At 39.3% G+C, this 21294-nt stretch overlaps 1 protein-coding gene across 1 annotated transcript in view; it reads right to left on the reverse strand.

Annotated features, from left to right (window-relative positions):
- Positions 1–1442: 1442 nt before the first annotated feature.
- The window catches only part of ARB2A (ARB2 cotranscriptional regulator A), a 404738-nt gene continuing 384886 nt past the window's right edge, over positions 1443–21294 (reverse strand). Inside the window, exon 11 of the mRNA XM_068980929.1 lies at positions 1443–1618. Within this exon, the coding sequence (XP_068837030.1) occupies positions 1476–1618 (143 nt within the window). The 3' untranslated portion in view covers positions 1443–1475. The remainder of the gene's footprint in view (positions 1619–21294) is intronic.

The following is a 21294-nucleotide window of genomic DNA, read 5'->3' on the forward strand; positions in this document are numbered from 1 at the left end:
AAAAGTCAGCAAAGTCTTAACTTTTTTTTTTTTTACCTTATACTTCACAGTGTTGTTGGCCAGATCTTAGCTGGACTAAAAAACTTAACTGTTGAAACTGTAGGGCAAAACCTTACAGAGCAGGACTACTACGAATTATACCATTAGGTTGGGAGGAGAAAAGTCTTTCATACTGTTGGAGCAGAAAACTAAAAAGAATCATCTTAGCTCCACTAAGTCTTTCAGAAGGAAAAGGTTGAAGAGCACACAAGTTCATTTTCCTGATGAGGATAAAAAAATTATCTCCCTAAAAAGGCCTAACAACCCCCCACCCCCAAAGCTCAGAACATAATCCAGTTAGGATTAACAACAAACTTCCTCTACATTAAGATTTAAACAAGACTTAACTATGCTATCTAAATTACAATGCTACCCAATACACAGTGTATTTTAGAAAGTAAATTCTAATGATGAAGTTGGAAATTGCACTGAAAATGAAACCTTTCACCCATATACTTAAACGATTTGCTCATCGTTATGCACTGGTTTAAACACTCTCTTCTGCAATCAGAGACCTGTGTAAAGTCTCATATTCAACTGGCAAGGATTTTCCGCCATAACGTGGATTCGGTACTTTATCCTTTTGTTTTTTAGGGTGTGTGTGTGTGCACTTCTGGCCTCAAAAATAGGATAGTTAGGGAGCGCACAAGTTGCCCTCCCCAAACTACACAGTACATCACCGCATGCATGTTCTGAATTTGAACTTGGCTTTGGGGGTTTGAGTTTGGTTTTGGATAGGGAACTGTATAACTTCTTTAAAAAACAAAAAAAAAGACTTAAGAAGTCCTTAGGGAAAATTCTATTGAAAATGGGAGTTTTTAAGTCTAGAATAAAAAGTTTGCTTGGGTTCGGAGAGAGAAAAAAGAAGATTCTATTGAAAATGGGAGTTTTAAGTCTAGAATAAAAAGTTTGCTTGGGTTCGGAGAGAGAAAAATGGACACGATTCTGGGTAAAGTGTATGTGTGGCGGAGGTGGGGGGCGGGGGCCGTGGGAGCGGCGCGGAGACGGCGGGCGGTAGGACCGCGCGGACGCCGCTCGTCCCGCAGCGCCAGCGCGGGCTCCGTCGGGACCGTCTGGGGCGCGCGGGCCGCGCCGGGCAGGGCGCCGTCAGCCTCGGTCGGCGCGGAGCCGCGGGCTCGGCCCACAGGAAGCGCCGGCGCGACCGGTGCACCCGGATTGCTTTGACAGTTGCACTCATCTAGAAATAATGCCGAACGCCGTTTAGCTGTGTCTCTCTATATATATCACGGCCCTGTGGCCCGAGGGGGAAAACAATCTAATGAGGGGCTGGGGTCGGCTCGCCGGGCCCGGCGGGGGGTGTGTGTCGGTCTGTGTGCGGAGGGGTGAGGCGGGGGACGCCGCCTCCGGGGGCGCCGGCTCCGGGGGCGCTTCCTCGCCCCCCCGCCCCCCTCCGCGTCCTCGCTCTCGCTCTCCTCTTACAGCTCTTCGTGCTTTATTCGGTGCGAGCGCCGCGTCAGAGCCGGCTTGGGGGAGCTGCTCTTGGCCTCGGAGGCTTCGGTGAAGAATTTGAAAATAGACGGGAAGCTCTTCCAGGAAGTGAGCTCGTGGCGGTCGGTGCCTGAAAAAACGCAGACAGGGGAAGGGGTAGGGGGGTTACGCGGTGGCCTCGCGCGCCGCCGGCGCGGGAGGAGGGGCGGGGGGACACGGGGCCGCCGATCGTCGGTCGCCGGGGCCGCGGCCTCCCCGGCACCGCCCCCCCGCCGCCCCTCCGCGGCCTGCGACCCCCTGGGGCCGACCCCTGGGGACCACCCCTGTACCTGAGGGCTCACCTGGCACCCCCCGCCCCGGGGGGAGGCTCGCAGGCCGACTCCGCGGCTCCCGGGCCCGCGACCCCGGGACTCCGCCGTCGCGGGCCGGAGGCCCCCGGCACGTCCACCCCCCCCACCCTGATGCGCGGCCGCGGCCCGTTAGTCTCCCAGCGGTCGCCCGAGGCGCGGCCTCAGCCCCCTGCGGGCCAATCGAGGCGCGGGGCGGGGAAGGGCCACTCCCTCTCCCGCCGGGGAAAACCACCCACCGCCCCCAGGCTCGGCGCGCGCGGGGATTGGTCTCCCCGGCGCGGCTCGGCGTCCCGGCCGCTGCCGCACCCACCGCGGAGCACTCACGGTTCTTTGCTTCCCGAGAGAAGGAAACACGTCCGAGTTTAGTGTCCCAGCAGTTTACGTTTTTTTTTTTTTTTTTTTTAACAGATCTTAGGGGACAGTTTTACAGAAGCTAAACAAAACCCTCCAGTGTTTCAAGGCAGTCACTGGTAAAACGGCCTCTAGGCCCCCCTATGTTGTCAGGAGGAATGCAACTCACCAAATGAAGGTTAAGTGGTCTAGTTTATGGAGCTCTTTTATTTTACTACAGCTTCTTTTCTGTGGGCTTCAGTTTCATGCTAATGTAATTTTTTAAAATAAAATCTTCAGTTTGAGACAGACCAAAAAAATAAATAAAAATAACACTGATGTAGACATTAGAAGAGACGAGGCCGTTAACCTGTTTTTGACTCTTTGGGATAGCTCACATCATTTTACTAATAGCTTTAAAAACGGAACACTTTTTAAATTAAAAACAAAATGACAGCAACAAAGACTGTCCCCCTAGAAATAATGAGTGAATAGCTTTGAAACGGTTGAAATCTCTTCCTAGATCACTCAATTATGCAGAGGGACACTGCCTGGAAGTCTCTGGATTCGGGGCCCTCTGTCTGATACTTTAACATTGTTAATGATAATTCTTTAGTCTGTAATAGTAGGTCATTGCTATGGTTACTCTACAATGGTGCAACACTTTGCTTTCCCCTTCAGCTATTCGCCGAGTCCTGGTAACCACATTTGTTGCCTAGCAACAGTTTTGTGACAGTATCACAATCTGGGAGTTACAACAATAAGGATGCTATGGCTGCCTCGACCAGAGAGCAGGAAGCTATATTCTGTGCCTGTGACTTAGCTGTGGGAGCTAGCCTTCCTCGAGAGTCCTTCTTTTAATAGGTGTCCTCAGAAGGATGCTCTCTACCCTCCTGTCCGCTACAGATTGGCCTAATGAACCTGCATTTGGAACTAAGATCTAGTACTGAAGTCATATCCTTGAGAAATATCCCCCAACACTGCTGGGTTCAGATTGAAAAATGAGGTCATCTTTCCATTTGCTTACTCATTTTGGGCAAAATTCAATGTTAGTCAGGGGGAGAAAGAAGATAGGTGTAGGTTTATCCTGGCAAATCCTAAAGTGCCTGACTGGATTTTGATGTCTTAGTAGAATTCTTGGGGAAAAAATTATATATATGCGTGCCTGCATCAATAAGTGTGTAAAATTTCAAGTTCTTTAGAATATATTTAACTTCCCAATATTTATTGTCAGTATATAACTTAAACTGATTTATTCAGCTAACAGTCTGAACGACTTCCTTTGAATTTGGAGTCATCTATATTCTGCAAATACAAAAGAAGTTTGTGAGCAGTTCTAGATAAGCTCAGACATACGTACTTTAAATAATATTTCATGGGTATGTTTAGAAGGGGGCCCAGTTTATGGGCCGGTTTATGAAACGACCAACCCTGTTTGTAGAGTCTTGTAAGTCCAGTTTCATTTCAATAATAATTATTAGTAGCAATTATAATGAAAAAACATTTTTAAGTCAATTGTATTGACTATTCTCCGATGCATACTACATGGAAGCACCCATCCCCAAACACAATAGGGAAAAAAAAAGGTGTTAATTGTCTCTTTTCCTTTTCATTTCCCATGCTTCCAGGCTCATCTGGCATTTCCTCCATAGTGATCACACTTAGAGTTACTAATGTTATCAAGGCTATGATGAATTTGTAAGCTTTCTTAGGGAACTCCTCTCATAATTCCTCCCACCTCTTGAAAACCAATTCAATGTATGAATCTAGAGGGACCTAAAGAGTCAATGGTCTGAAGCAATTTTAACTCCTTTATTTTTTTTTCTTTCCTGGTGACAGTCTTTCTGAAGGATGAACAAATTTCCCTGGTGATAAAGTCACTAAAAGGCTTTTTAGTTTTAGCTTATGATGACTCTCTGCTTGATTAGTCTTGGGCTGAAAAGACCAAAGTCCCTGAGATAACTGAAGACCTGCACTAGCTCTCAATATTTACCCTTGCAATTTAAGAGAATAAATAATGAGAATGTGTGCTCTGTCAGAGGAAGGGAAATTGCTAGGAGTAAAGTAATAAGGAAGGTGGGTTAGAAACTGAATTATGGAGAATGAAGTGGGGGAGGGAGAATTCTCCCTGAACTAAGGAGTGGTAACATAAATATCTTATATAAAAATGGCTTTCTTTTCTAAATTACTGAAAGTAGGTTTTTAATCATTTAAAAATATCATTTGGAAGTTAGGTAGTTGCATGTCCATCTGGGGCTGTGTATACACATTTCAAAAACATGTTTGGAGACCATTTTTGAAAATTCAAGGCCAAAGGTCAATCAAAATATTCACAAATTAGTATGAATATCCACCCATAGCAATACTAACAGAATGGAAACATCGGACAGCAGTTTTCTAGTAATTAAAAAATACACCACTTTAGGGGAACTTCTTCTGTCAGGATGGGAACACAAGGCCATTATATCATCTGTTCATAAGAGCAAATAAAGGGGGAAAGTTTATGCTAACTAAAAAAGCAGCCATTTATTAATAAACTGCAGTGATGTGTAGGTAACATGGAAACTAGTCCAGTCAGCACTAATGTATGTTACTTGAAGGAGATAAACATGGTTTTAGAGTCAGGCCTGGTCTTTGCTTTACCACAACTTTACCCTTAGCAAAAACTCCTCTTTTTAGGGGCTGTGAACATCTTTTTCCTTTTCAAACTCCCCATTTTCCTAAGTTGTTCCCACAGTGAGGAGATAAAGGGTTTTCCCAGGTTGATTTTGGTATCCTTTTAGACTGGCAGGCTTTCTCTTACCTTTGGGGCAAATTCAATTTCCTAGTCCATAAAATCAATTCAGTACCAAAATAAATGTGCAGGATCTCAGTTCTTTATTACAAAAAAGTGCCCTTGCTCAGTCATAATCAGTGGTTCTTAATGGACATGGTAGTGGCCTCTGGGGCATTTTGGAAATCTGTAGGAAAATTTTTTGGAGGTCAAGACAATTGGGAGCAGCTTTTGGCATTTATTGGGAGAAGGCCAGGGAGATGGACATCCTTCAGTTAGCAGGGCATTACAGCAAGAAGAATTGTTCTGCACTGTACATGGTTTTCAAATATTACACCAGCTATTCATGTAGTTGAAAAACCTGTTTATGATTATGGGCTTAGAATTTAGATTTGTTTAACAAAGTATTCTGGCATGATTTTTTAATATAACAGAATTTTCCAGGAATCAGATACCATGTGAAGGAAAAGTAAAGGAATTTTGTGCTTTGTGTTGTTCAGAATATTACCAAGAATGGATTACTATATGAGAAATATCTCATCACTGGCCTCACTGCTCACAGTTCTTGCAACTGGCCTGTATTTGTAGATGTAGAATTCCTGGTGATCCGATGCACAGGACCCATGCAGGCTTTCTTGAGCCCTTTAAATAGTGATATGCATATTATTATGGGTTATTTTTCATTTCCTTCACATGTTAACTAGGGAAATATAATAATTTAGCAATCTTGTAAGTAGGTGAATTATGTTATCTCTATATTTAAGGATAGTTAAAAGCACGATGAAATATTTGTTAAAATAGTGTGTTTTTAGATGATCAAGGGTCAGCTTAAATAAAAATGAAGTTAATTCTTTTTCATTACACTAGAGATTAATTTTACTATAACCTGAACCCTGCCTACAGCTAGCTCTTTTATCCTTACACAGGGTAGAAAGTGCCTTTTACTTCTCTTACTTAATGTTTCTTCCACAAATACTGTTTGTCAGTGACATTATTCATTGTGAAATAACCAAAAGGTAGTAGACAGGGGATCTTCCAATTAAAATACTACACTGAATATTCTTTATCTCTCAATTGTTTAAAAAATGAACTATAGCAAATTTCAAGGAGGTAGAGATAGCACAAATGGTCAAAAAGGTTAGAAACTTTAAGTATAAAGGATGAGACTATTTAAGTCATATGAGGAAGATCAAATTGCTAACATGTGTCACCTTTTCCCAAAAGACTATATGTGTCTTTTTATGCATACAAATACATTACACATACACCACACATTACAGTGTCTTGTAATGGAACCGAGAAAGAAGGCTATGTATCAGCATTTAGAAATTAAACAAGAAACAGCTGGAAATAGCACTGTCAGTGGAATGCCCAAAGAATAGCATGAGAGAAGAAAACATTGCTGTCTTTTGCCTTGTCTAATGCCCCTTACTTCTTCCTATGATGACTTTAATTCAAGTGTTTCTTGCAAATCTGCCTTGTCCAGACTCCTCTTCACTTGATGTTAGTGCTTAAAGGTTTTTTTTTTTTTTTGGCAAAAACTACGCCAAAATATGCTCCTGAGTTAGCCGCCAAAATCCTGATGTTTACTTTGGTAGATGTAGACTACTCTGAAGCTGTACCTCATTTTATGCAGTAGATGTCTTAAAAAGTTATATGTAAATATAATTTCTGTACATAGAATATTTTTAAAGGAAGAAACAGGTTATCTACTTCTTCAGTGAATCTTTTAATAAAGTGAAGAATTCTCTGTGAAAGCAAATAATCAGTCTTCAACTGACATCACACATGCGCATGCACGTGCACACACGCACACACTCGTGCACACACACAGATTTTCCAGAGGCGAGGTTTACTACTATAATATGATGGACAGTATGAGTAAGGTCTCACTGAAAAGATAATTTAGAAGAATTTCTTGGGCAGCCATTCACTATTCTAGTTATTGTTAGTCACCTTATTTTACATGGTCTGAAGCCAGAAGGTCATGGAATAATTTCAACAATTTATGCATAATTTACATTTTAGGGTCTGGTTTAGAATAGGGAATATCACTGTTTGCAAAGTCACCTCTGAATATGAAATATCCTTTTTAATATCTTTATTTCAGGAGGAAAAACAACTATGTTTCCCTACCCTCTCCCTGACATCCCCCTCCCCTGCAAAATAATTTGTTTTTAAAGAAAAAGATAATGAATAAATTTTATATGCTTCTTACGATAAAGGGGGAAAGGAAAAAAACCAGAAAGATATGAAACACATTAACAGGATAACATATCTATGATACTTTCAAACTGACAAGGCTTGATTTTAAAAATTGATCTTTAACAAGAAAAAGAAATATGAGCAATTAGGAAGTAATGAAGACCCTGTCAATATAGCTATGTTGATAATAACAGGTAAGGGAATTCTTGAGAAAATCTAATATATAAAAATCAGGAGGTCTGTAATATGCATTATTGAGTCCCAGTGGGATTAACTAATGAATTTATGAGCTCACCAGTGGTTATTTTTAGAAAGCTATAAAGAATTAGAGAAATACTAGAGCATGGAAAAATAATGTGCCTTCTAAAAAGAAAGAAAACCTATTACTACTAAAATTCATTGCAAAATGAATTCTAGAGCTTCCAAGGAGAACATCATTTAAAAGAATAAATCTACCAATATTTGAACACAGAAGGGCTCCTGATAGTGACTCTCCAAGTTAGAAGGCACAAGTGTGAGACTCAGTCACGTGGGAGTGGGGGCGGGGGCAAACAAAGTGGGGTGATCACTGAGACTGTGTGAGGAAAATGCCAAGCACAGCTCACTGAATGTGTCACATGGCCTGCTTAAATTACTGGTGGAAGAAGAGACAGGCAAGTCTTCGATTGCTAACAATGCTGCAAACCCATTAAGGCTGAGATTGTGTTGAGACCCTAAAGGCAAGTCTTCAAGCTTGACTAGGGATAACAGGCTGAAACAAAGGCAAAAAAATCAGTGGTAGAAACTTCTGGGTCATTTGCAGCTTCTGGGAAAGCCTGTCCTTTCCTCCGGCATCTTTTCTATCTCATCTATGGAAGGGGAGTGGGTGGTGGTTTGGGCACTGGGCAGCTTAAGATTCAAGGAGACAACTTTGGGAAGCAAACTTCTCAGGCAGAGTAGAGAGCCTGCAGTAGCCATGGGTCTCCAACACTAAGCCTGGCAGAACTCTCTAGTACCACTCTCCTAACCAATAGAAAGTGGACACATTTTAGTTGCTTTAATTGCTCATCAAACCCAGATAGGTGGTGTGGAAATCCATTCTTTGGTTTTCGTTCTTGTCTCATGTGCTACTCTTGGTGTTGGCACAAGGCCTGGCCTCCAGGAATACTGTTTCCCTGTCAAATCTGAGCCCAGGTATGGGCAAAAGTTCTCTTTTTCTAGGTTCCCCTTGTCATTTTCAAAAGTAATTTTACCAGCTCTGTGATCTACTGTGTAGATCACAACAAACTGTGGAAAATTCTGAAAGAGATGGGAATACCAGACCACCTGACCTGCTTCCTGAGAAATCTGTATGTAGGTCAAGAAGCAACAGTTAGAACCCAACAAGGAACAACAGACTGGTTCCAAATCAAGAAAGGAGTATGTCAAGGCTGTATATTGTTACCCTGTTTATTTAATGTGTATGCAGAAATACATTATGCGAAATGCCAAGCTGGATGAAGCACAAGCTAGAATCAAGATTACTGGGAGAAATATCAATAATCTCAAATATGCATATGACACCACCCTTATGCCAGAAAGTGACAAGGAACTGAAGAGCCTCTTGATGAAAGTGAAAGAGGAGAGTGAAAAAGCTGGCTTAAAACTCAACATTCAGAAAACGAAGATTATGGCATCTGGTCCCATCACTTCATGGCAAATAGATGGGGAAACAATAGAAACTGTGAGAGACTTTATTTTCTTGGACTCCAAAATCACTGCAGATGGTGATTGCAGCCATGAAATTAAAAGACACTTGTTTCTTGGAAGAAAAGCTATGACCAACCTAGACAGCATATTAAAAAGCAGAGACATTACTCTGCTGACAAAGGCCCATCCAGTCAAAGCTATGGGTTTTCCAATAGTCACATATGGATGTGAGAGTTGAACCATAAAGAAAGTTGGGTGCTGAAGAATTGATGCTTTTGAACTGTGGTGTTGAAGACTCCTGAGAGTCCCTTGGACTGCAAGTAGATCCAACCAGTCCATCCTAAAGGAAATCAGTCCTGAATATTCACTGGAAGGACTGATGCTGAAGCTGAAACTCCAATACTTTGGCTACCTGACGCGAAGAACTGACTCACTAGAAAAGACCCTGATACTGGGAAAGACAGAAGCCAGGAGAAGGGGACAATAGAGGGTGAGATGGTTGGATGGGATCACTGATTAAATGGACATGAGTTTGGGTAAACTCTGCGAGTTGGTGATAAACAGGGAGGCCTGGCATGCTGCAGTCCTTGGGGTCACAAAGAGTCGGACATGACTGAAATGAACTGAACTTACCAGAGGATCGTACGAGCGAGCACAGAGCTCTAAATAAGGAATGCAAAGAATCATGAAATAGCTGTTTCCATAGGTATTTGATCATATTATTTCCAACACAAGCAGCAAAGAGCTTTCTGGGCCTGCTTCTGATCACGAGGGCTAGTGCAGCTTTCTGGGTATCTTGTCAGGCTTCCCTTTTCTTCCAGCTTCTCTGTGGTCCTCGCTAGCTACCCACGGCTTATGGCTGCCAGTCTGACTTTGTGTGTGTGTGTCTATGTAAGTAAGAGAGAGGGAGGAAGAAAGGGAGAGAAAGTAAGAGAAGGGAAGTAAGGGGGAGGGAGAGAGAGAATGAGAAAGAGAGAAAGCAGGGAGAGATTGAATGGACTGCAAAATACTTTATTTCTACGCAAAAGAATATCATTTACTAGTTCAAATATCTGAGTCTTTTGTGGTCCTCTTCCCTCAACTGTGGATTCTATTCTAGAGGATATATTTTGTGGGAAGTTTTTTCCATGGGTCCTGTGAGTGATATACAAAGACTCTGCTCTTGGAGCATATGTGCTGGTGGGGATGACAAGTGATGACCAGGTATACCAATGAACCTGATAATTTCAGAGTCAGAAGCACTGTGGGGGAAACACACACACACACACACACACACACACACACACACACACACACAATGGTGGAGGTGAAGAGAACAAAGAGGAGGAGAGGTGGTCATCCATTTACACTTGATGGAAAAGACTTCTGACCCGAGACCAGAATGGAAAGAGGGAGCCAGATGCAGGTCTGGGGAGGGGGGGCGGTGGATCTGAGCAGGGGATGAGCAAGTCACAGTCAAGGAACTGAAGAGTCCGTGCCCGGAGCATGGAGGGTGAGGGGAAAGTGGAAGACGATTCAGAGAGGTGGGCAGCCTCCTAGCCATGTGAAGCTTCACAGGCCACAGTGCAAGGTTTTGATTTTATTTCAAGTACAATGGAATTAGTTTAATTTTATTCCAAGTACAAGCCGCAGAGTTTCATCAAAGGAGAAATATAATTTGTACTTAAAAAGAGTACCTTTTTTTTTTTTGGTAAAGACTGAATGGATTATGGGGGAGCTGGAATGATGGATTTAACCCTCCCTGATTGTACTTATCAACTCCTCCCACATCTAGATCATTCTCCTCCCGCATACTTCAGAGTATAAAACACACCTACTGCTGGTTCCTGTAAAGTGAGTTACAGTAGTAGGCAACAGTCATATGCAGTTACGAGTTGAAAGGCAGCCTAATAAAATATTTCAAAGCACTAGCTGGATTAGAAACAGCATTTTCCTAACAACTGTGCTCTTCTCCGCTGATGCGTCTGGGTTCTTGACCCTCCGGGCTGGTGTGTGTGGTGGGAAGGTACAAGGCTGGGAATGTGCTCTCACCGTGTTCTATTTCTGCAGGCCGCCCAGAAGTGACTGTGGACTTCCTCTCCAGGCAGGCTTTCCCACTTGCTTCGCTTCTATGAACAGACAAGCCTCTCAGTCGCCTTTGATTTTGTTTTTGCTTGTTCGCTGACTCCTGGTTTAATCAGTTACCAAATCCTGACAGTTATACCTCACCAAAGTTTTTCCAGTCTCTCTTTTTTTTTCCTTTCCATTCCCGTTACCAGTCTGGATTTAATGACCTCTTATTTAGCCTCCAGAAACTTCCTCCTAACTTAAACTTCACTGCCTTCACCCTCTTCTATCTTGTACCCTGCTACCAGATGAAAAATTCTAAAGTATCCTTTGTGTCACAGACCTCTTTGTCTGTCAAACATATCTAATTTTCTTCATAATCTTTCAAATTAAGTAGAAATTCCTCCATGTGGTTTAAAGCCCTCCATTCCCTGGATTGAGTCTTTTCTGGGTTTAATCCATCAACTGTTTTTCTATAAATATCCCCCATTCTCCCAGGCCCAGGTCAACTGACAATTTTTAAACCTTTTTAAAATCTCAGGGTCTGGGCATCTGTGATTCTGAACTCCAGTCAGAGAAGAGATTGATTACCATGGTGAAGTTTTTGAAGGTAGTGCTCAAACTTTACTCATCTTCAACACAGATGGATCAATGTACCCTATACTGAAGTGTATACCAGCTTTTAGAGTCTAGAAATAAAATCCTCTAAAATTGGAATGTAATAGCGGTTGGATACTCTATAACCAAAACTGAAGGAGTAGAGTGTTTTTCTTGCTTTCTCCAACAAACTGATGAGGTAGGTGCAGGTGATCCACAGCCCGTTAGTAACTAGCTGATAAGTATAGAGCATCTTGTAGTTCTACTTAGCTAAAATGCTGTCCTTCTCTAGTAAATACAATTTACTAGCATCAAATGACGTTTAGGACAGTTTCAGAACTGAGAACTTGCAAAGAGTCAAACTTTAACTGTTCAAGAGCTTGCATTCCCAAGATGTAGTGGGCTTGGTTCAAATTTAGATGCAGACAGAAACATAGCAAATATGAGATAGTAAAGACGTGGAAAGAACCCAAGATAAAATTTCATCTAACAGCTCCATTTCACAAGTGAGAAATCGAAAGTCCAGAGCAGCTGCGACAGGCCATAGCTATACCGACACTTTGCTTAAATATAGTTAATATTTATAAATTGACTATGCATTATAATAAAACATTTTCAGAAGATCTGTCTTATTACTTTCAGATTCAGTTCAATATTTACTTCCTCTAATAAGATTTCCTTGATTCCTTACCCCACACCAACCACTTCCTTTCTTCATGTTTCAGTATATATAGCATATACTATATTCTCATATACTTACTTTGCTTAACTAGTCATTTCATGTATGAAAATATCTTGTTTTATCTCCAAATCCTTTGAGGGTAATGCCTCAAAACTTTTTATTCCAGAAATCACAGCTGAGGCTTAATAGATATATGTTGTATAAAAAAAACTGTCTAGAACAGAATTCACCAGAAACCTGATGCTATTAAGATATAATAAAACATAAATTCATAGATGTTTTCTATGGTTTTTGCACTATTTTGATGATGGGTCTTATTTTGAAATAAAGGAAATGGAAGCATATGGAAGATCACAGCAATTAAAACTAGTGACTTTACAGAGCAAAGTGCTAGTGGTATTCTGAATACATACGTGAATCAGACGAACCTTGGTATCTACAGCATCATTTTACATTGTTTTGTCAGACTCTCAAAAGCACAGACCTCTGCTGTGCAGCCAATAGGAAGAGGAAGTGAAGGAAAGACAAGGTGGTAAGATAGAGATTATAGACTGCCCCAGTCACTTAATGATTTGGAACTGTAGTAAGCCTATATACACTAATTTAGGGAGAACTGATATACCTACAATGTTGAATCCTGTAATCAGTGACTGTGATACATCTTGCGATTTATTTAGATCATCTTTAATGTCTCTTAATGAAGGTTTATCAGTTTCTCCACAGAGGATTTGCACCTCATTTTTTTTGATTCATTCATTTATAATTACACTTTTTATTTTTAGATAATTATAGATTCATATGCAGTTGTAAGAAATAACACAAATGTTTATGATTCCTGTTACAGGAACACCTTATAAAACCATAGTTTAATATGACAACTAGGATATTAACATGCTACAGTTAAGCTACAGAACTTTCCATCACCACAAAGATCACTCATGTTTCACTTTATAGCCACATCCACCTTCCTTCCAGCCAAAACTCTGGACACCATGGTTCAAGTGAGTTTCCCCAGTCTGCACTATTCTGTGTGTATTTTTACCTCTGGCAACCACTAATCTGTTCATTTCTAGAATTTGGTCATTTGAAGAATATTATATAAATAGAATCATGCAGTACATAATCTCATGGGACTGGCTTTTATCATTCAGCTTAATTCCCTGGAGATTTATCCAGGTTGTTATATGAATCAAGTTTGTTCTTTTTTATTACTGAGAAGTGTTCCATGATATGGATGTACCACAGTTTAACCATTCCCATCTCAAAGGATATCTGGGTTGTTTTCAGTTTTTTGGCTATTATAAATAAAGCTGCTCTAAATATTCATGTATGAGTTTTTCTGTGACATAATCTTCATTTCTCTGGGATAAATGCCCAAGAGTACAACTGCTGGGCTGTATATTACTTGCATGTTTTGTTTTGCAAGAAACTCCCTCGCTGTTTTCCACAGTCATCACACAATTTTACAGTCCTTCCAGCAACGTGTGAGCGATCTAGTTTTCTTTGTATCTTTGCCAGTGATGTATTAAAATCAGAGAGTCTGATTCTCCCCACTTTATTCTTCTTTTTCAAAGTTGTTAGGAGTATTCTAGTTCCTTTCCCCTTTTATGTAAATTTTAGAATAAAGTTATGTATGTCTACTGTTACAGTAATGATTTATTTGACCTTGCCTCAAAAGGTTTCAGCTGGACCTCTGAAGTATCTGGAGATTAAAGTCAGCAATGCAGGTGGCCAACCATGTCAATATGAGCTGAGTCCCAATAAAAACTCTGGACACCATGGTTCAAGTGAGTTTCCCCAGTCTGCACTATTCTATGTGTATTCTTACACACTGTTGCTGGGAAAAGATAACCCTAGCCAAGACTCGACTGGAAGAGGACAAATGGAAATTCATCCTTGGAGCTTTCCTGGACTCTGCCCTATGTGCTTTTCCCTGGCTAATTTTAATCTACACCCCTCTGCTGTACTAGATTTATAACAGCCTGCAGTGAGCACTGTGTGTGCTCTGGCAAATGATGAGACCTGAGGATGGCTTAGTGACGCCTACTTGTGGTTGGTGTCAGAAGTGAGGGTCGTCTTGGAAACCTCAAAGGGTTGTATCTACAAAAAAATCTTGCTGGGATTTTGATAAGAATTACCTTAAACTTCTGTTATCAATCTGGAGAAAAAAGACAAGTTTACTGTGTTGAGTGAATTTATGAACATGCTATGTCCCTTAACTTTGTTTTTTTTTTAGTATGACATGTTTTTGATGCTACTATAAACAGATCTTTAAACTGCTTATTGTTGGTATATAGAAATGCAATTGGTTTTTCTATAATTATTTTGTATCTAGCAAATTTCCTAAATTACCCTTGTCATCCTAAAAATTTATCTGTAGATTTTGAATTGTCTACATAAACAATCATATCTGAATAATTTCAGCTTTTTCTTTTGTAATTCTTAGAGCTTTCATTTCTTCTAGTAATAAACTTAAGGAAACTGTGAACTATAAGCAAAATAGCCTCCAAATGTACTCAGAACATTAACTAATGGAGAAAATGAAAACTCACATGAAACAAATTATTGTGAATAATATAAATCTGGCATAAAATTATTACATTGTCTATTCTGATTGATTTTGTGATGATGCACTTTAAAAGAAAGAAAAGGTTTTGTCACGTAATGTCATCTAGTTGCTCACTACTGGTCATGAAAGTTCCTGGTCACCTTATGACATACAGCTTCTGGAGGATCACTTATGCTCCTAACACTGGGATGTCTTTTCAATTTAAGTCTAGAATTTGGCCTCACCTGTCTGATACTACTTTAATTTTATTCTCAGTTCTGTCCCCTAAGGCATTTCTTCTCGGAATGTCCTTTTCTTAAACAATAAAAATCACATAATCCAACTGCCTTCTACATGAGAAGAATCCTTAAAGGATCCTGAACTTATTTACACAATACCATCAATACATATAGAATAATATCTCCCATTAAGATAAAAATGCATTGATTTTAAATGAAATATATATTCTCAAATATGTCATGTAAACACAGTAAATTCTATTATTCCTAGTTTAGAAAATGATGTGGGCATATATTAGATAGGACTGGTTACTTCAATGCCAGATAATATTTTAGAGTATCAGTCCTTAAGTTCCACTAAGGACTGAGTTATGATTAAAAACCGAATAGAAATAGATACAGCTAAATAATTATTAGGAAGGGTTATGAAAATTATTTATAATTATAATCCTTACTGCATCTGTACTAAACTTTATCCTAAAAAGACATTTCAAAATTCTAATTGGACTGTCCATATAGGCTTTTCTGCAACTGTCCAGAAGACTTACAGGGGGAAATCTTTCATTATTGCTCAAGAAATTAAATTTTCCTCTCTGGAATTAAATTTACTTTTGGGTTTGTAAACAGTTGCAGTCCTGGGGTATGAGATATTGCAATGGATGTAAAGTAGATTTTACATGTGTTACAAAATTTGACAAGTACATATTGTTTCTACCTCTTTGCTTTGTACCCTGTTTTTAAGCAACATTTTAAAGTTAATTATAGAGTCATAAAGGTCTCTTTTCCCCCCAAATATTTTAAAATCAGTTACAATTATTACTTGGATCTTGTTAAAGTGGCAATGGATGGGAATTACCACCCAAAGAATCTCAACTGTATCCTTTGGGCATCACTGAATGTGAATGGCATCTATTATCTTATTTCTCTTCCACAGAGAAAATTTAAAAAGTCACATTGATGGGAAAGCTTGTGAATCCACTGAGAAGGTTAACTACGGTGGAGGATAAATCTGTACAGTGAGACATGAAGACATTGGTTACTGACAATAAGACGTCTTCAGTTAGTCAGATTTCAGTGTTTGGGGGCACAACAATGTACAAGTACTAGTAGAATCAGGAGTCGTTAAAAACTTTCCTACAAAAATAAAGGAAGACCCATATCATCAAGACAAAAGTACTTCAGGAATCTCTAATAAAGAATGCTATAACCCATTGACTAGAAAAAAATATATTTACAAAATATAAAAAATGGGGCTAAAATTGTATCTCTACAGTGAAAACTTTAATAATATTATATTAAGCAAAAGTATAGTAGTTACTTTTACTTATTTAATATTTATTCATACATTTCATTGAAAAAGCATTTAAGATGACTTATATATACATTATAGTAGCACAAAAGAGAAATAAGTGAAAACCAGTAGAGAAATAGCATAGAGGCAGGGACAGGGTAAGATTAAGTCATAAGGATGACTAATATGTAAGCCTGTGTAATTGCCAGATGATGGTAGAAAATTTGACTGAGCTTTCTATTGACAAATACAAAGAAGGCAACACAGTTGATGATAATTCACTGCATCGAGGTGGTAAAAGCAAACCAGTTGTGCAGAACAATTGTTTTTAATAACTACATCCTTAATGCAGACTTATGGCACACTACTAAAGAGCAACCTGGGAGAAGTGAAACTAGGTGGACATCAGCATAATGAATTTTAGGTGACCTGACAGTCAGGTGCTCAAGAGAGAAAATTATACACTTCTAAAGGAAGGGATGACCTATATATTCTTTGGAGAATCATATTTTTTGAAGACAATTATATTATTATATTATTCAGACAACTACTTTAGAACTGTGGTACTGGATAAGACTCTTTGAGAGTCCCTTGGATTGCAAGGAGATCAAACCAGTCTATCCTAAAGGAAATCAGTCCTAATATTGACTGGAAGGACTAATGCTGAAGCTGAAACTCCAATACTCTGGTTACCTGATGTGAAGAGCCGACTCACTGGAAAAGACCCTGATGCTGGGAAAGATAGAAGGCGGGAGGAGAAGGGGATGACAGAGGGTGAGATGGTTGGATGGCATCACCGACTCAATGGACATGAGTTTGAGCAAGCTCTGGGGGTTGGTGATGGACAGGGAAGCCTGGTGTGCTGCAGTCCGTGGGGTCGCAATGAGTCAGACATGACTGAGCGACTGAACTGAACTGATCAAAGGGGAATGAGATTTAAACACATGAATGGTCCAACAACAAAAAAAACTGCCCAAACTGGAAAGCATTTTTCTTCCTGATCGGTAACCAGTATACTGCAGGCAAGAAAGAATACAAACATTAAATGCATTTTTCTATTTAGTTTTTGTAGGCTTTTCCTTCTCTCTTCATTCCCTCATTAAGTTTATCTTTTAAAGCCAGATAAAAACCTGCTGTAAGATAAACATTTCCTGGTTATGTTTCCTAAGATGGGCATTAAATACAGAAGTTTTGCACAGTAGTCGTGTCCCCAAATAAAATGACCCATGCCACAGTGATCTGATATGGACACAGTTAATGGGATACAGAAAAAGACTATTACTGTCATAAGTTAGCATGATACTTCTACAAAATCTGCATTTTCCTTTTCATTTCCATATTATTATTATCATTATTTTTGTTAAAACAGCACCTTGAATGTGTCTTGAGTGTGGGAAGATCAGTATTTGTTCTCAGCTGACGAAAGATACCAATTTTCCATAAGCCAAACGAACTTTAGATAGCCAATCAATAGGTCATTTCCTAAACATCAGGTTTCTTTGTAAGCATTCTAGATCCAATATTTTTAAAAAGAAGAATTATTTTCCCCCAACACAGCACAATAAGCTTTTTGTAGACTTTCACACAGAAAGCAACATTTTCAATTTTATATAACTCACATCTCTTCCTGACGCAAAAGAACAGCCAAAAAGATGAGGGACAGCATGGGTCTCAGTGAAATATGGAACTGTAAAGCTCTCCTTCCTCTTTAAAAGTGAAATAGAGGAAATGCTGAGAGCCTGGGATGATGCAAGCCTAAGACACTGCCATGCAGTATCTAATGCAATTATTAGAGAACATGTTTTGAAATTTTGGAAATAATCTTTGCCTGAATTTTAAACTTACGTTTTATATATGTAAGTCAGAACATTACATGTGCTTTATCACTGATGATATTTCACACTTTATTTAAGAATTGCATTTGACCAAAATATAGCAGTTCAAGATTTATCACCAGAGAGGAAATACCTGATTTAGAAAAGTGAATTTTTTACAAACTAAAATTATAGTTGAAGGAAGCAGTTCCTGAAAAAAGAATTTCATTAGAAAGTGAGTTTCTTAAGAAACTGAGACATAGCTCTGGGCTTGATGCTATTTTCTCATGGCACACAGAGCAGAAAACTGCCTCAGCGACGGTACAGTGCATATTATATATTTCAAAAGAATATTTTATACTCAAACTTTAGAATAACCGTTATGCTTGCTTTAGCCTTTACTCTTTTACTCTGTGCACTTCTGTGAACACTCATATTTGTGTATACACATTATTTTTTCTTAATTATCTGGGTGGGTTACAAATGTCATACCCTTTAGAATATATTTCCTAACAATGAAGAAATCCTCTTATGTAAATTACAGTGAGTTTACACTTGTACGATACTCTTTTATCTTCCCGTTTGTATGCTGATTTTGCCAGCTATCCTTATGGCATTTTTACTTTCTAATACAAAATCCAATCCAGGGACTTCCCTCGTGGCCCAGTGCTTCAGATTCTGCTCCTGCCATGCAGGGGCACAGGTTCTGCTCCTCGTCAGGGAACTAAGATCCCACAGTACTGTGTGGCGTGGCCAAAAAAATAAAACATTACAAAAATTTCAATCTAGGATCACATAGGGAAACCTATTAAGATTTAGTAATTATTAATTCTTGTTTTCATACATTTTTGTAGATGTTTACAAGATAACTTTATTTTGTATCTTTTACAAGGTAGTTTTATAAGGTAAAGAAGCTTGCCTGCAATGCGGGAGACCCAGGCTTGATCTCTGGGTGGGGAAGATCGTCTGGAGGAGGAAATGGCAACCCACTCCAGTGTTCTGGCCTGGAGAATCCCATGGACAAAGGACCCTGGCAGACTACAGTCCACGAGTGGCAAAGAGATGGACACAACTGAGCGACCGACACTTTCAAGGTTGAAACTTCAGAATGACAACACGAATTTCAGCACTAAGTTCTATGACATTTCTAGTAAACTACCAGTAACTAGTAAAACAGAAGAAAATGACTGGAACATTCCAGTTTAAGCTTACGTATCTCTCAGTAAATAACAGATACTCATTTGGTTGTATTTTTAAAAGAAGTTTGCAATCCAGGAAAGAAAACTCCTATCTCAATGCCTGCCTTCCCGTCATTTTCTTGTTAGACCTTGGAAGGTAATCTGAATTAGAATTAAAATCAGTCAAATTCTCAACTTGCTGGAAGCTCCAGTAAAAGATTTGATGAAGAGGCGATTGAAATCAGTGACAAAAGTGAAGTTTCTAAAATATTTGAGGCTTATATTTAACTATGATAATTTTCTTCCATACCCATTAGAGAATGTAGAATTAACTGCATACATTGTTGCTGATGGCTTAGAAATAGTTTACACAGATGAACTGAGGGACTTAAAATTTTAAATCTATTTCTGACTAGTCTATCAATATGCATGAAATTCTGGATAAGCTGTTTAACTTTGATTTGTCTCAATTTATCTATTCCTAAAAGCAGAAGGAGTATTGTTTACCATATAGATATATTACTAGGATTTTATCAGACAGTTAACCTAGTGAAGTCAGAATATGAAATGCATTGAAGAAGCACAAGTATTATTATAAACAGGCATCATAAACAAAAAATTTGCTTAGGACAACAAAGAAAGAATATAACGTTCAACCTATGGTTGCTAGAGAGAAAAAGAAGAAAACACAGATAAGAAAAAGGAAAAAAATTAAAATCATTAATAATTTCACCATTCAGAAATAACCTGAAATCTATTTTTTCAGATGCTGTTTTCCCTATGAAAAACATACTTTTTTGTTTACAAAAATGCAATACTTTAATAACAGATAAATTAACCACAGTTTGATGCAATTACATTTAAAAATACTATACTGAAAATTCTTGTTCTGATCATCAGGTAACCCTTCCACTGGTAGCAACAATCAACTCTGGACAAAACATAACATAAAAGTATTTGATGGCTCTGGAAAGCAACCAGAAGCAGGTATAAACTGGAGAAGATTAAACCCTTCAAAGCAGGGATCTGCACTGGGTGGCTCTTAACTTGAGAGAATTCTCCTTTCTACACAGTGCCAGGTGGCTAGAATCCAAGCAAAAGACTGTAATTATTGGCTCAAAGTGTCAAGAAGATGGAATTCTAGGATGCCAGAACAGCTGGAAACTAGGAAGGAAAAGTCCTGAAAAAAGTAGCCAACCACAGAGGGGGAAAGTTCCAAATATGTATAAATTCCTTTCAAGTTTTTAGATGAATTTTGAACAATGTTTGCATGAAGAAGACTCCAAGGAATCAGAAGAAGGCTATGGACAGAAAGCTGAAACAGCTGAGCAGAGATTTAAGCAGCTGTCCACCACAGGAGAGACAGTTTAGAGTTTGAATCCTATCAAATTATAGAGGCTGGATAAATACTGTGGGCTTTTCCATTGAAACCCAGAAGGATTATTCCTTAGGAGTAAAGGTGACGTCCCATGTCTAAGGGTTCATTCTAAAAATAAGGGCAAAATTCACCATAACAAAGTACAAAACCAAGTCTGTATAAGTTCAGGGTCATCCACCATCCATACATAATTTACATGCCCACTACAAAAAAAGCCAAAAGAATAAGACAGAATCCCAAGAGACAACAATTCATCTTCCACAATATGTAACATGTAATAAAAACTTACTAGGTACACAAAGAAATAGCAAGATGTGAACCAAAGAAAGAGAAAAAAGGAAAACAATAGAAACAGAAAGATGATCTGGACATCAGAAGCAGCAAACTAAGACTATAAATACATCCAAGAAGCCAGGTGGCACAGCGGTAAAGAATCTGCCTGCCAACGCAGATCCCTGGGTTGGGAAGATTCCCTGGAGTAGGAAATGGCAGCTTCAGTATTCTTGCCTAGAGAATCCCATGGGGAGAGGACCCTGGTGGGCTACAGTCCATGGGGTTGCAAAGAGTTAGACATGACTGAGGGACTAAGTGCACGCGCACACGCGTGCACACATACACACACCCATGTGCGCGCACACACACACACACACACACGGACTTAAAGAGATGGACGAATTAAGTGAAAGATAACAGTGTTTTAGCAGACA

The sequence above is a fragment of the Capricornis sumatraensis genome, chromosome 9 (assembly GCF_032405125.1).
Source record: "Capricornis sumatraensis isolate serow.1 chromosome 9, serow.2, whole genome shotgun sequence".
Taxonomy (NCBI): Eukaryota; Metazoa; Chordata; class Mammalia; order Artiodactyla; family Bovidae; genus Capricornis; species Capricornis sumatraensis.